Below are 16,692 nucleotides of genomic sequence, written 5' to 3' on the forward strand. Positions count from 1 at the left end.
AACTAATTAGCCGAGCACAGGAGCCTTTCAATTTGAAAGTAGTTTGTAAAACCTGAAGTAGCTCAAAGTGTTCTCCCTGACATGGATTATCTGGTCACCCTACATTTATGCCATTCTTAAACGGCGGAAGGAAAGTCCAGCGTTGAGATCGAAGTTCAATCGTTAAATATTTTAAAGCAGGCGCTGTTGCTGTTGCGAGCTGCAACCTAGTGATAGGTTGCCATGGGGACCATAGCACAAAGCAAGTGGCAATTTGTTCTATTTCTGTAATTATGTATTTTTTACATTTACAAAGAAATGTATGTCAGTACTGGGAAGATTAGAGTCTGAGAGAAACTTAGCTTTGTAGATTCAGCCAATAAACAATCGTCATGACATTTCTATCTTCATTGCTGAATAAGGTAAGTTGACATTGAACAAGGTTCAAAATCAGAATCAGAAAAGCAGTTTTTCTGTCCAGTTATATTTATTTTAAACCTCATTCAATGCCAACTTTTACCTTATTCCGCAATGAAGATGAAATACCATGATAAGTGTGTTAGTCAAATAATTGCGTGTAGCCCTATCTGTCATAGATTTTACCCTGGCAATCCCTAAAGTATATACCTTCATGTATGTGTTGTCAGGTGTGAAACACTGGGCTCACTTTTTGGAGCTAGAGCAGGTAGTTATACAGTCCTCACATCATAGACTGTTATACTGTCCTGCAGGCTGGTCAGAGATGGTAGGGAATGGCTCCAGGGCAATGTAGCAGCCATGGCCCGCACTGGAAAGTGCTGCATCTGCTGGTATAATTAAAGCATGCCGGGGGCGGGGGTGTTTTTTGACGGAGGCTGATCTCACAGGACTCCAAGGAAAGAAGAAAGGGCTACAAGGAAGGAAGGCTGAGCATCTGGGAGACTGGGAATGAAGGAGAGGTTACAGGGATAGAAGAGAGGGTTACAGGGAAGGAATGCAGGGCTACAGGGAGAAAACAGAATGAATGTGGGTCTACCAGGAACGAAGGAGAGATGGCTACAGGGGAGGAAGGAGCAGCTACAGGGACAGAAGGGAATTGAACCAGCAACCTTCTGAGCCCCAACCCAGTGAGCTGCACCCCCCCCCCCCCCCAACCCCCCCACCAAAAAAAAAAGTGTTTAATACTTTTTTGGTGCATGGATAATCCATATATTATTTTGTAGTTTTGATTTCTTCAAAAATGTAGAGAATAGTACAATTTTTAGTGTTTGCTTAATTTGTAGTGCAAATTTTTGACTGGTATTGTATTTATTTCTGGTGATACTTCACCAGACTCGTAATAGTACAGCAAATCCAAACTCCTGAAAGCGTTAGTTAAGAAATTGAAAATGTAGAACTTTAATACAGGTAATTTCTTTTAAATCCCATAAATGTCATAGTATAAATTTGCCACTAGATGGCAATAGAGACCAGTACTGCTTCGTACATTGCCTTATCAACTTACATTTTGCTTTGTTTTCTGATAGTTTGCATCAGCGAGGATATCGACAAGGTCCATAAAATTGACGTATTTTCCTAACGCCGATAATTGATATTCATGCGATTAAACATTTTGTTTGTGGTGTCTTTGACACTTAATTTAACTATGATAAGTTTTAAAGACGTCCAATGTAATCAAAACTAAATAATAAATATTGTTACTTTTTGTCTCAAGTAACTTTTTACAGTTTAGATATTGTATATTTGGCATGTTAAGAGAACCTTCAGCTTTAACGCTTTTATAAATTAACACTAAGCAAATTCCTTTTACATAATACTTAGAGAATACTTACATTGGGGGATAGTATTATGCAAGCCGTGCAGGAAAAACGCACAATTGGTTTAAAACAAATGATTAAAGAAATTGATGAAGGTATACTATATGTCATGCATAATTAAAAAAAACTGAAATGAGCATGATGGAATGATTATTAATAATTTTTTACATCGTAAAAGGAAACAGACTACAGGAAACAAAATATCCCTTGACCTGACATCATTCTTAAAGTCTAAATGAAGGATATTTCCAGATCCTGTCACTTCCGGTTAGCATCCTGCCACCAGGAGTGTTTCCTTTTTTGCTTGTTTTTCTCATCGCTTCTTACAAACCTTCCATTCATTTGACTTACTGAACAAAAGCTTACGCCTCATGTTTTTACTAAATATTTCCAAGCCGTTAAACCAAAATAACTCAAACACTGTTGTGTTATAAATATTTGATTAAGGTCACTTAACTTTAGGAGTGATAAATTCAAATGTACTTCCGGAAGCACTTAGAATTTTCTTTAAAAAAGAAATGTAATGCTTCGGCTGCATTCTACAAATCTGACAATCAGCATTGCGCATCAGTTTGAGCATAGCAGGAGAAATTGCATAGATTAGAGGTTACAAGCCAGAAATTGTTTGCCGTAAGCATCTGACTTACAGTTTACTGTCCCATTGATTCGTACCATCTGCGAAGGATCTATAGCGTATTGTCTGCAGATCAATTCTTGGTTGGTAGTATAACTAAACCTGTCACAGTCGGAGTTTACACGCAATTGAACAACATACGTGACGCGTAAGAATAGTCGTTTTCTTAAACTTAAATGCATTTAAATCAATTAATACTTATTAATTGGAGATTTTAAAGATCTATATAGTCTGGATATTTAGCTTTCTAGTCTTGTAACTATATATTGACCAGTAAGGTTTGGGTTGGGGATCAGACACGTACATAATAATAATTAGCATTTTCATTTCTTTATATTGGACTATAGTTGACCATATGAGAAGTAATTTGTAATGTAAATGTTATGGAAATACTGTTTTCGGGATTCATCTGCCAAGTGCTGTTTTACATAAGCTACCTGAATTTAATATTGGTAATAATATGGAAGGCAAAACCACATGTTTTGAATCTGGGTGTTTCGACTTTCAAGGGAAATCGAATACTGAGGACAATAACCTTTAATAACATCATCGCTGAACAGTTCAGGAATTCAGCCAAAACAAAAAAGCAAATGGTAAAACTTAATCGAATAACCATAACGTATTTGAGTAATGTACCTTAAAAACGGTACGTTGTTACTATTATGCTCCTGAAGTGGTTTGAATATGTAATAGGTGTAGTGTAGTGATTGCGTTCTTGTACAGTTTTTTTTTTTTTTTTACTTTAGAACAACAGAAGAGAAATGCGCAGGTAGAGTTGATCCATTGCCATCTTGTCAGAGGGCTTCACTTCCACACGGGCTTCGACGTAATCGCTTCCGCCCCGCCCCCATAGCAAGCTCCGCCCACTGACCCGCCCCCTCTCGCTCCTACTCCTCTCTGCCTCTCCCGTGTCGGCGGTGCTGGCTGCTGCCCTGCACAATCCAACATGGAGTAACAGGAGATGGGGCTCTTTCGGGGCCACCCTCGGCGAAATCAGCGCACACTCACAAACACGGCGATCCTGCGAGGAATGTAGAGCAAAGTAAAGGAGCGGACGTTCACCGGAGGGGGGGATTGCTTTCTCGATGGATGAGCAGTGGCAAAAAAGGGGAAAACGAGACCAGCGACGAGACTGAGGAAGGTGGAGAACAAAACGGTGCGAAAAAAGCTACAGGAAGCCAGTGTTACCCTATGTGGAGGAGAGGGAGAGTAGAGAAAGGTGGTGACGAAAATGCCGAGCGCAAAGTGTGTGCCCGCTGTGGGGGACTGCTGTAGGTGAAACTGGGGGGAAAATGACCGAAGAAACACATCCCGACGAGTAAGTACACTTAAAAAACTGTTTGTTTTGTGTTTCGCGATGTAGAAGTTGTGGTGCGGCTGCTGATGTTATTTGTGAGCTCAGTATAAAGTTTGGCACGGGTGGAGTTGATAAACTGTTGTGGAGTTGGAGACGCTTTGTTGCATTGTGTGCAATGACAGTGGATGGCAAACGGGGTGATCGGAGCCCCTTCCCCGCTCCGCCGATCCAGTCTTGAGGAGGAAGGGACGGAGAGTGGGGGTGGATCGGAAACATTTTGTAAATGGATGCAGTCAGTAGATAAAACTGTATTACTTGAATGCGTGCTCCGCTGCGATTTTAAATAATAAACTGTGTACTTTTCCTACATTAATATGAGCACGGTGGGTGTATGTCGGTGCCTTAGGTGTAATTTTGCCCACAAAATGGTGAGGAAAGTCTTTGTTTTGTGGACATGAATCAAGTTATATGCAATATCCGCCATTTCTTCTCTTCAATCGGCCCGATTTGCATAATGCACTTCATTCATAAAAACAGCGCCGGGGGAAGCTGCGCTGCCGGCTGCGCACGTAGCAGAACCCGTCTGGTAAAAAGCGCAGGTGGCGGCTGTCACTCTTTGTTCGGGGCCGCTTTTAATGCCCCCCATCGCCCCATCATTTGTCATCTCTTTTGGCTTAAAAAAAAGAAAAAGTCCAGCGTATGTCGCGCTTCTCTGCGGCTCCAGGCACCCAGACAACATGGTGTGATCGCGCACCTTATAATAATACGTGACGGTCAGATTCAGAATTAACACTCTGGCATCGAAAATATGACACATACGGTTTGGTTTAGCTTACAGCAAATCCTGAGTTTTGTTTTGTTGTGAATGGTTAATGCGCAAACGACTGCCAGTTAATAAATACCCATAACCTTCATGCTGCAGATCTGTCGGGGGGGATATTGCCGTAACCCCGCATGACGATCGGTGTTACAAGCGGATTCGGGGTTACAAAGGTGTGTTTGTACAGATTAATGCCGATGGCACTAAGAATCGCACATCCATGGTAATCTTTTTGGCGTGAAACAAGACGGCTACCTTTGATGGGATTAATATTTGATTTATCGGCTTTTGAAATGATGGTTTTGAAATAATGCGCGCCTTGGTTTTAATCGGACTTTTTAATATAGGTATTTGTGTGGTGTAAGGGTGTTTATCAAAGCAGGAGGATAAGGCAAGACGTGTCCTAATATTAGTTCTTTGGTATATGGCGTATATCGCGCCCTGCTGGGAACACAAATGAGTCAAACGGAGTATGAACTGCGGTAATATAATGTTTAAAGTTGCGAAATATTTACTTTAAGTGAAAGCGGGAGGGATGCTGGCACGCTTGCTGACATTTCAGGGATGAAACGGTTTGAGAAAAGCCTTGATTATGTGTCACACCTACAGTCAAGCCAAGTTTCAGAAATGGTCATTGAGGGTATCCTGGCACTTTAGCCAACCTTAGGACAAGGTCTACGTTAATGTCACATTATTTCCACGTTTTACATTTTAATAAAGGTTCTGTCAGTGTCAGCACGAAAAAATATCATGAACACCCTTTTAACGCAATTAATGTTGCAAAATATTGTTTTGTAACAGTATTTTATGAATGTGCATGCTGTGAACGCGCCGTCCAGCCTTGAACTCATGACCTTCGACGTGTTAACCGACAGTGTTACGCGCTGCCCTGCCGTGCCCTCTGTTTGTTTCTGCATTATTACTCTAAGTTGTAGTAGTATTTGTACTAGTGGAATAAGTTTTTCAGTAGGAGTGAAACACAGTATGGGTGTGTTCCATTAAAAGTTATATATATTTTAAGTGTTTATTTGTATGAAGTCTCTAGTGTTGGGTTGTCATCTTTCAGGAGGACCTTAAGCACCGAAATGCCGGTAAACATGGTCACATGCTCTACCGCTCTACCTGTAGTCTCGTTAAAAATTCTCTGCCTGTGACCCACAAGCCTTACAGGAAGCACACCTAATTGTTACAGCACCCCTGCGGTACCTTGCTGGCAATTTCAGAAGTCTGTGAGTCCTTCACCCATGTGTTGGGCTTCACCATGTAGCCCAGAGGTTCGATCTGAACGACGGCGGTCCGCAAGAGCTCTGGCCGGGTCGGTCGATTAAACTTGAAAGCTCGGGGTGACTGTCCCCATGTCTCCGGCATGTCTGTCAGAGGATCGATGTTGCCCCAGCTCGCTGTGGTAATCTGTTGACCAGTTACTATAACCTAGGGAGGATTGCCACAGAGCTACCACCTAGCTGGTGATGTAAAGGGGGCCCATCTCACAATCGCGGTTGGGTCACTTACCTCTAGCTGCTTGCTACTGAAGCGTCCTGCTATACATATGGCCGGGGGGGAGGGCTCTAGAGGCATGTATCCTGAAAGCTTTTGGGGAGGGGGATATTTTGTTTGTTTTATTTTCTGGAGTAATGGTGAAGCCCCCCTATAGGTGATGAACCGTCTCACCTCCTGATATTTTGGCCTGGGAGGGGAGGCTGGGGGTGGGAGAGCAAATGGCCGAGAGAAACACAGCCGTAAGCACCATCATGTTGTGGCCTTTGGGGGGGGGGGGGTTTAAGGAGTCCGCAGATGTCCGCGTCTGAGAAGTTCTGCCAGAACGGCACTGTGACGGAAGTGATCATCAGGCTTGGCGCACAGCTGGGGGGCCTCCCTACCCCCCAACACCCCCAATCATGCATCTATTGCTCCATCTGCGCAGAGATGTGCGGACCTGCTACGCCAAGTGCCCCCGAGGAATCCGGCTGATTCCCACAATGTCATTGGATGCAGCTGTGGAAAAAAAATCCAGATAACATAAACCCATAAGTATGTACAGATACACCTTTACGTTTCAGTTGAGGATTTTGGAACACTGCACTTCAATTTTGTCTAAATTTTTAATGTTGACTGTTTTAATCTTTTTAAGAGGATGTCCTGTCTTGTTTAAGGCTTTTCCCCTTGACTTTCTGTTTCCAATAAGAGCTTACGCTAATCGGCTTAAACTCAACGTGGGCCATATGTCCTTCTCTCCTGAAACAAAGGTTCTAATCGTGACCCTGGGCACTTTTCCAGAGTGGAGTCTCTCAGCTACACGTGTAGCATAGCGAGCCTGGCGTCTGGCCTCGGATCTGGGTTGTGTAGAGTTTAGCTGAACCACAGCGCGACTCAGCTAATGGAAGATGGATTTCCTTTGCGTTGGCTCGATAGTGCCATCGACTCCTCCGTCCCTCGCCCCGGTATCAGCACACGGGTCCGGATTGCCACGCGGTTCAGATTTCTGTCAATGGCAGCCTGAGAGCCTGCACTGCACAAGATTGGGAAGCGTGCTCCGTGCATCCGTTCGCAAACAGATTGGAGGAAATTCACATGGATGTTTGCGCAAGGCGTGCATGTGCAGATAACGACGGAAAGGAAGAGCTCACGGTGGCTTTGATCTGGTATTGAGGACAGCGTGAAAAGCACAGTGGGAACTCAGATGATAACCTCGTTAACATCCGTGCAAGTAAAATAATATGGATACATTTTATATAATATCAGAGGTGACCCAAGACTGCATGGGCTACATACTAGGAATTGGATGTCTAGTTGTTTATGTCTCTTAACCCTGTGTGTGAGGTTCACAATGCTGGAATAGCAACACGGTCCTCACTAGGAATTCATAATCACAACTATTACTCTTCTCCTAAGAAGTATGTTAGGATAGGAGGATGTATCTATGTAGAGCTGTCATTGAACGTTCTCGAGTGGCAAAAAAAAATCCAAGAGCCTTCTGGCGGAGAACACAAAATGGTGCTGTCACTGTGAACCACAAAGCTCCTGTGCGTTCCTTGACGTGTGAGCTCTTTGCAGACCATTACTCTGTGGGAGTGTGTGTGTGGGGTGGGGGGGGGGTGTTTTACAACATTGTGAGGACTAAATGTCCACACGATGCGGTAAAACCACTTTTTTACCTTGTGGGGACATTTTTCAGCCCCACAATACAAACCCCATTTTGATAATCTGTGAATGCAATCAATCAAAAACTAAAAATGTCAAAAGTCTTGTATTTTGATTGGTTACTTATGGTTAAGGTTAGGGCTGGGTAGGGGTTAAGGCAGTCATGGTTAGGATTAAGGGTTATGAATGGAGTGTGTGTGCGTGTGCGAGAGAGAGAGAGAGAGAGAGAGAGAGAGAGAGAGAACCAATTTTAAAACAATCCAGCAAACAATCCTGCAGATCATCTTCCTTCCTCTAAGAAATGCATCCTGGGAAATTGAGTGTGTTGGCATTCAGACACATTTTTCTTATGTTTTAGAAGCCTTGAGGTTTCGTACTTTAAAACTGTGTCCAGTCTTTACTCTTTACTTATAAAGATTAAGTAAGACAATGTGTTTATATTTTGGGCTCAATGAATGCTTTGCTTTGACTTTATTTTATGTCAAAGTTTAAAACTCATAAATGCAAGCTTTATTTGCCCAAGACACCTTCGGCTAATATACTGGGCTGAACAAGAAAAATCTTGTTCCCTCTCATTACACGATTGCAGGTATAGATTTCCCCCTCCTGGCGGGGATTACAGTGCACTGTGGGACTTTGGTCAGTGGTCAGAGTGCTGAAGAGGAGCCTTTTATTGAGGTGTATCACTGTTTCAGTTGCAGGTTGTGTTTCTTATCACCGGCTGGAAGGTAACGTGCGGTTCTATTTAGTGGTTAAACCCCTGGTTTCTGGCATCTGAATCATCCATTGTAGCACAGCTGATACGCCCCATGCGTGTTACATTATAGGCACATTTTTGGCTTATTAGGGGATGGGAGAATTTCCCAAGATGAATATCTCCGAATTGGTCTGGAAATGCTGGCATCTTTTGTAAAAATAACAGCGAGATATAACGTGTGTCGCTTTTCACAATTCAAAGATGGGTACAGGGTTAGGGTTTAGCGTGTCTCAAAATCAGAGCTTGCTTTAGCCTCTCTTCTCATACAACGCCCTGTTTCTGTGGCTAAATATACAAAAAGTTTTTCTCGGAAATGGCTTCCTCCAGTGTCCAGTTGCGCGGTCCTACCAGAATAAGCCTAGGACTTCACAAGTGGAGTCTTTGCAAATTTTAATCTGTCCCTCTAAGACAATGGAAGGGGGTCACTGAGAGGGGGGGGGGCGGAGGCTGGAATGCGGGGGAGGTGGTGTCCGTGTAAATGTGGGTGCTCTATATTTGTACGGAGGATGCAGGATCTCCCGGTTCAAGTGACAGGAACGCTGGTGGGCTGGTGACGTTCTGGCACCTAAAACCTCCTGGTGCATCTGCTCTTTTTAATTGCTGTTCCAAATGTACTGAAGAAAATACATCCTGTTTACTTCCTGTTTACAGATGTACAGAGCCAGCAGTATGACACTGGCATGGATTCTGTGTAGGTACATGTGCGAGATTCTGGGTGTTGACCTGTGTTTCTGGGTCTGCGTTTATGAAGGTCTGTATCTGAGGTTCTGTGTATGCGAGTGTGCAGGTCTGTATCTGAGGTTCTGTGTTTGCGAGGTCTGCGAGTGTGTGGGTCTGTATCTGAGGTTCTGTGTCTGCGAGTGTGTGGGTCTGTATCTGAGGTACTTCAAATTTTACAAACTACTTTAAAACCGAAAGGCTCCTGTGTTTGGCTAAATAATTCAGTTCCTCTTGTGCTTTGACTGGTTTGTTTCCTTGATTGAAAGACACATCCAGCTGTTTCACATTAACCTTAGTGACACACACATGATTATAGGAGACTGACCAATCAGCACACAGCAAGAACTCAGTGAAATCCAGGTTCTTTTAATTGAAATGGTAGTTTACAGATCCTGTCCTCGCTCAGAGTGTTCCTCTGACATGGATTATCTGGTCACCCTATTTAGTTATCTAACATGAATACCTGTTTTGATATGCCTTTATTAAATATACCCTGGGGCATCAGCAGTTTATCTTTAGAAATGGCTTCTATTTATTTCACAGTTCAAAGTGTAAACGTTATTTAATTATAGCACCTCCTTTAGCGCATGTTATTGGCAGTGTGTCCTCTTCTGAAAGTGATTGGTGCGCGTGTGTCTGTGAGATTGTTTTAGGAACCACACAGCCTGGGTCCCCCATGTGGAATCACAGGTCACCGTGCCGCCCCTGAGCACATGCCCCCCCCCGCCCCCCCCCCCCCCCCGTGATAACCAAAGACATGGCTGCCCCCCGTTCCTCTTTTCTTTTTTTAACTTGTTTGTTTGGGTGTCACGGAAAATCGGTAAGCAATCTAGTACCTTCTTTTTGTCACAGCATTTCTCATTTGTTTGCTGTATAAAGGAAGGAACCGTTTGAAATGTCCATATGACCATCTGTTTCCTGTGATTGAAAGACTGCTATTTATGTCAGAATCGGAATGCCATATAATGGTATACAGTATATAAAATGGTACTATGCAGCTTTAATTTACTCCTTAACTGTATATAAAGCAGGAAATTATGCAGTACTGCTTCACCCATCTATCTGGCCATCCATCAGTCACTGCTTATCCAGTGCAGTCCCTCCCAGTTTAAATGCTGAATGCCATAGATATTCGTTGCGGTTTGTAAACACCATCCCCCTGTTGGGCAGTGCCGCTGCACACCGCTATACGGATTGATTGGACAGATGTAGCCAATGGGAGAATTCTTTCAGAAGTAGCCCTGTTGTATTGTCGTATGCAGCTACTGCTCTCCTTCAGTCCAGCGCACCGGTTTGTTTGCGCCCCCCCCCCCCCCCCGGGTTCGGTGTGTCACTGAGGCTGTGTAACGGTGGAGTCATGGATGTGTGTATCAGTGAGCGCTACATTTGGAGATGCACCGGGATCTGATTCATACAAGAGAGACCCGGAGTTGTTGATCTTCTGCACTTCTGCTGCTGTGTCTGGGAGAGAACTGTCACCGGAAACGCAAAAGCCCAGTGTTCCCAGTCTGTCCGTACCACGGCCAGTGGGATCGCATGTCGCCTTGTTGACTTTCCAAAGATGTTCCCATCTGAATCCCACTCACCTGCTATAATGAAGAAGGCCTCGCTGACTGACCCTGCGGGTTCATATAAGCGGTGGCTCACATGTACATGATGATACACCAGGCTTTTAGTTTTCTCTTCCTGCTGACAGGATATGGCCATATAAGGTTTAAGGCCACATTACAGCTTACTGCTTGTGTTTATAGATTAAAATCTTTTTATGGCAGCTGTGCTCTGTGACATATGGGGTCCGTGTGTGGCTCAGTGGGTAGGACTTCGGGCCCGTAATGTTGCCAGTTTGAATCCTGTTAGGCCCCCTGCGCGAGTCCCTTAACCCCCCCCCCCCAGCCTCCGGGGGGCGGTGTACGCTGGCTGACTGCACTAGAACCCCCAAACTTGCTCTCACTTGCATATGTGTCTGTGTGTCTCAGGGAGAACAAAATGGGGTGTATATTCTATATTTTGACCAAACAAATGTCGAAATTCATGTACAAACGCCCCATAAAGGCCACTCACTGCGTAATCACTGTCATAGATGTGCATGACTCCTTTGGGTTACCAAAACCACCAGTGTGAATCTACACAAGTACTGTTAACTTTGCCGTGTTTCTGAAAAGGTTTAAAAGAAGGCAGGGAAAGTAACCCCCCCCCCCACCCAGTGCTGCTGAACCATCAGTTTGTCTGGAGCGTTTCATAAGATTTTCGTCTAGATGTCACAGGCTGTCTCTCTATATTTTGATTGTATGCACAAGCAAACAAATAACAAAACAAAGCTCTGTAATAATGCCGCCAATCTGAAATGTATTCTATGCCTCTTTTTGTAAGTACTGCTATGTGTAAAGTCTGGATGGTTAGATTTTATATAAGTTCTTACTTTTTCAGGCATAAAGGATCCATCAGGTAATTCCTAATCTCATAGAAGGTAACTTGGACACTTTCGTGGTGATGAAGGTGTTCCTGCTAAATCATTTTAGTTGGTGTGAGAACTTCCATGAGCAATCAGTTCATTAACAAGCATTTGTTGCTGTAGGAGTCTTCAGGCAAGGAAGAATTTGTGGTAGGGATCTTTAAGCTGTTTTTCAGTAGATACTGGCACAAAACCTATGTACGGAAGAGGATTAGGGCCACCATGAAAATACTATTTCAATTCTGACTTTAATGTCTGAATTCTGACTTTAATGTCTGAATTCTGACTTTAATGTCTGAATTCTGACTTTAATGTCTGAATTCTGAGTTTAGAAAGAAAGTCAGAATTCTGAGAAAAATAGTCAGAATTCTGACATTAAAGTCAGAATTCAAATAGTATTTTCATAGTGGCCCTAATCCTCTTCCGTACCTATGAATACAGCAAACATGCAAACACACAATCAATAAACATTAAGTTGTAATGACACGCTTAAAATTTACTTCAAATCTAAATGCAACATAGAGGTACATAACTGAAAAAATGTTCCTTTTACTGTTAAATTTTAATAATAACCTCTTTGCACCTTTGCTTGTTTTCTTGTTTCTTACTGCTGGATCATTGATTCATAAGCTGTGTCGTCGGTTTATTCGGTAATGATGGCCTGCTTTCATGGCTTCCTCCAACAACATCCACCAGAAACCATTCAGTTCACTCGGACAGAATAGTTGTTCATATTTCCTGCTCAATCTTCAGGGCTTTTAAACATAGTGGTTTGGTTGTGCCAGGTGACCAGATTACTCATGCGTTCACTTCTCTTTGCAGTTGAAAGTTTCTTTTTCTTTTTAAAGAAATGAAAAATAACGCGTGTTTCCCATAAAGCAACACAAAGTCACTTTAGAAGCTTGGGGTTTCTGAGAAGACACCAAAAAGTCAGGATAGATTATTTTATTTATTTGTTTGTTTATTGCTTTGGTTGTAAGATAAGTGGGCATAAGTCTGCCTGAAGCTCTCTCTCTCCGCCCTCTCCTCCCGTTGACTGGTTTTCTTTACCAAAGTCCTCCTCACTCCCCAGACACGCGCTCGTCAATAATGACAGCGTTCTTAACGGGGCTGGAAGCGATTACGGCTCGCGGCTGTAGAAAAACAATCTGTACGTCTCCCGGCTCGCCCATCCATTCAGATCCAGAGTGAGAACTTTAAAGCGTTCCTGAGTAGGAAAACCAGTAACAGGGCAGATAAAAGCACACATCCTCTAAGCGGGGGTCACAGAGGGCCTGGGGTTTGTGGATGGGATGCTAGTCCATCACAGGGGACTGACATTTTCTGTGAGCAAGTTGGAGATGCTGGTTGGATTATGCACATGTCTTTGTATTGTGGGAGGAAAGCCACGTAACATGGGAAGAACATGCAAACTCCACATGTACAGAACCACTGGCAGGATGCAGACCCACAGCTCTGGTGGATGTAAAAAAAACTGCAGAGAAACACCGACTGCTGCAGTAAATACTTTTTTCCATATAATCCATATGGTGAGTGTATAGGCTGAAATACTGTATAGCAGTGTTTCCCAATCTGGTCCTTGGTGTTTTTGCTCCCTCCCAGGTACCTGCAAGACAGTCCACATGTCTGCTCCCTACCGGTAGGGAGCAGAAATGTGGACTGTCTGCAGGTCCCTGAGCATTGGATTGGGAAACACGTCTGTATCGGAATACAAAATGGGCTGAACACTGTGAACAGCCCTCTGCAGACTTGACTGGCCTGCCCACTGGCCAGCCCGGCACCGTTCATGACATCATTTCACTTTAACTTTCAGTAACCCGTTTACAAGCCATTGTAACACCACTTCTTTGAAACTTGTGAAGTCCCTGTATCAGATTATGTTTCAAGCACAAGTATGCGTTTTGTAGAGTGGCTGTCGAGATGCATTTCCCAGAAACGTTCCCACTGAAGCCCCCCCAGACCATCAGAGGAAGTGATGTACTGCACAGCAACATTTCTCTGAAATTCCCTTGGGAAATTCTGCTGACACGCTGGCAGGTGGATTTTTGTTTTGTAAACGACTATTGATAACTTACTGGCAGGGGGGGGGGGGGCACTGACCACATTGCCGCTTTGTCACATCAGGTGTCTTAGCCCAATATATTCTCACAATTACGCAATATTACGCACTTTCCCATAAAGTCACCCTGTCTCCTAGGCGTCTCAATGACCCTGCCTGTGAATTCTGTAGGGAGGTGTGTCTTTCATGGGGAGGGTCTCATATACATCCTGTTGGTGTGACACAGACCAAGGCTTTGGAAACCTGCTACGATATGCCGCGCCACATGCAATTTCGGCACCCTCTGCTTTATATTTCCCTTTAAGAAAACATTAGCATCTCTTTTGATATACCTGTGCGTGTGATTGGTTGGTGTTGGGGTGTGTGTGTGGGGGGGGGGAGTTGTTACTGACAGTTCCTGGTTGGGTGGCACACATTTTGGACCGCCTGCCACAGACACCACCCGCCCGCCCACCGCTTAGGGGGGAGTTGGGGCAGTGGGGGTGCGGGCGCGTGTGGAACAGGAGCCTGTGGATGACTCATACTCCAGCGCGCCGTGGAGCCTGAATCATAAGCGGGGAAGCTTTCAGAGAGCGAGAGAGAGAGAGAGAGACCCGCGGAGATGGCCGGGTCACCCCCCCAGCTCCAACGTCCACACAGCCGCATCCTTCTGACCCAAAAGGTCCCCCAGCTCTCGTGACAGACCGGGTGGGGGGGGGGGGTTGTGGAGAGATGTCAGCTTCTGGAAGGTAAGCGCAGCGCTTTGGAGGACCGACTTGACGTGGACCCCTCACATCCTCCATGTTTCGTTTCGGGAAGCGGGTTGGGGCTCCGGAGGCGAGGTTTACCGCGGCGGCGGGTGCGGACAAGCTGATAAAGCGGCCATGGCGTTTTTCTGACTGAGGATGTGCAGGGTTCCCATGGCATTCCTGAAGGGGGTGGCCTGGATTGAGGGGTGGGGGACTCTGTCAGATCATGTACGCCCAGCCTCTTGTGCATAATGCCCCCCACCCATCTGATTCACAGGAGAGGTCATCTTTGACATTTTTTTGACAGCTTCGGGGGTGGGGGGCTTTAATCCAGTTGATCTCTGAACGGGGGAGTGCTTGGGAAGGGGGGGGTTGCCATAATTAATCAGCTGATTCCCAGTTCCTGTGATCGTGCGTGCCGATGAAAGGGTGACCTCTGTGCAGAGACGGGGGTCTCGCCCCCTTCAGATGGCAAGACCTTCACAGGGAATGGGGGAGTGGCACTCAGGCATTGCGGGGGGGGGCAGCCTGGCAAACGCTCCCGAGGCAGCACTGATCTCTGTGCGTCCTACAAACCTACGCTGTGCCGATTATGTAAGAATCTCTAAGCAGCGGCATCTGGAGAAATATGTCCCGGCTGCGATGCCCCGCGTGCTCTAGACCACTGGCTTGTCTCATCTTTCGTTCTCTTTCCTTTTCTGCGGGGACCGTTACGGTAAACCTGCATCTTTTTCTCGGTTTCTTCCCGCACCAAGGCGCAATACTCTTCCCCATGTAAACATGACAAATGTATATAGTGGCTGCTTGTTTTGGTAAGACCCGTTCCGGTATCTTAGCATTGAGCCTGAAGCTGGGTTTATAGTTCAGCTGGACGGCTGGAGATGGCACACATGATAGTCATGTAAGCAAAGAGTTAAATTATTTTGGGAATAGTGAGAAGGGGCCCTTTATCACAAGGATGCAGTTGGCAATAATCCGTTACGGGGATGTTCTCTGCCAAATGGAAGGTGCCGGATTGCCTGCCGCCTCGTTAAACAGGAACATGGCTGTGTGTGTAGTTGCTGTTTTCTGAAAGATTGGACTCTCGGGTATTCTTTGGATCTGGGGTTAAAAGGGCCAAATGGTGGGGTCATGTGATCGGGGTCAAAGGTCAGAAGCCAGTATACCATATCTGTGCAGGGTCCTGTCTGACCCAAGCTCAGGTCCCTGTCAGAGACTCGCGTGCACGGCGACCCGGAGGGTCAGAAAGAAAGCAAACCGTCAGAAAGCAGCCACTTCCTCATTTCGGCGTCTGGGTGTCGGGCCCCGAGAGGAACCGTGAGCCAGGCTCATGCCAGCGGAGGTCTGGGGACAAGTGACATGGCTTAGAAACGCGTCCTCGTTTCCCCCCATCGTTGCTGACCGTGATTAGCCGCTTGTGTCACATTTTGCCGCCGGTCAGCTAAGTGTCGCCTGCCCCATCGCTCTTCCGTCTGCACATTTACCTCCTGCTAACGGAAACCTAAATGCACAGACGTGGCCATTTTTAGTAGCCGGGCTCCCAGTATTTCCGAAGATCTTTTCATGGAGGTTGTCTAACTGGAAGGTTGACTATAGGGGGTGGGATGCAAGGTAAAGTGTTGGGGGGCATTTGGATGTGGATATTCCTCAGAGGGACTTGGGATGTTCTGCATACTCTGTAACCCTGTGTTCTGTGTGTGTGTGTGTGTGTGTGTGTGTGTGTGTGTGTGTGTGTGTGTGTGGGAGGGATGTCTGTATATTAAAAAGTTGTGATGAGGCCTGTTTCGGCGTAGGAGCAGATTAAGCGTGCCATGTTTCGCCTGGGGACTCCGTGTACCCACCGGACATGGTGGTCACACATGGTGCGGTGGCAGCGTGTAGGTGGTGTGCCACTTGGTGCTGGGTGCATGTCAGGGGAGGGGGGGTATCTGTTAAGCTTCCTCTGGCTGCCTGGGACACAAATAATCAGGGTGACAGGAAGTGGGCCTTCCGGCACATAGGACTTTGTGTGACTCCCACACGGCCTCCATTCTGCTCCTGCACTTGTAATGATACCCCCCACCCCCTTGATGGGACCACACTTAACTTGCTGTAAAACTCCACTCAGGGGGCCCGTCTGGACATGCCAGAGTCACGCCATGCATCTCACTGAATTCCTGAATTCCGGAACAATCTGATGGCAACTGTGATATTCAGCTTAGTCGCTTGTATCTGTTCAGTCTGGTGTGTCCAGCCTTGTGGTTTTGGCAATAAATGTAAAAGGCAATGAACATGATTTCTTTGTGTCTAAACTGGCCATAGCTTGTGAC

The 16,692-nt window shown here is 45.4% G+C and overlaps 1 protein-coding gene across 2 annotated transcripts in view; it reads left to right on the plus strand.

The window, feature by feature from the left end:
* The first annotated feature begins 3,301 nt into the window (after positions 1-3,301).
* Positions 3,302-16,692, plus strand: part of spred2a (sprouty related EVH1 domain containing 2a) — a 28,624-nt gene continuing 15,233 nt past the window's right edge. The window contains exon 1 of one of the 2 annotated variants that reach the window (XM_023824891.2): positions 3,302-3,727. In XM_023824891.2, the coding sequence (XP_023680659.1) occupies positions 3,702-3,727 (26 nt within the window). In that variant the 5' untranslated portion in view covers positions 3,302-3,701. The remainder of the gene's footprint in view (positions 3,728-16,692) is intronic. The other variant, XM_023824890.2, reaches the window with a different exon arrangement.

This window comes from Paramormyrops kingsleyae, chromosome 20 (assembly GCF_048594095.1).
Source record: "Paramormyrops kingsleyae isolate MSU_618 chromosome 20, PKINGS_0.4, whole genome shotgun sequence".
Classification (NCBI taxonomy): Eukaryota; Metazoa; Chordata; class Actinopteri; order Osteoglossiformes; family Mormyridae; genus Paramormyrops; species Paramormyrops kingsleyae.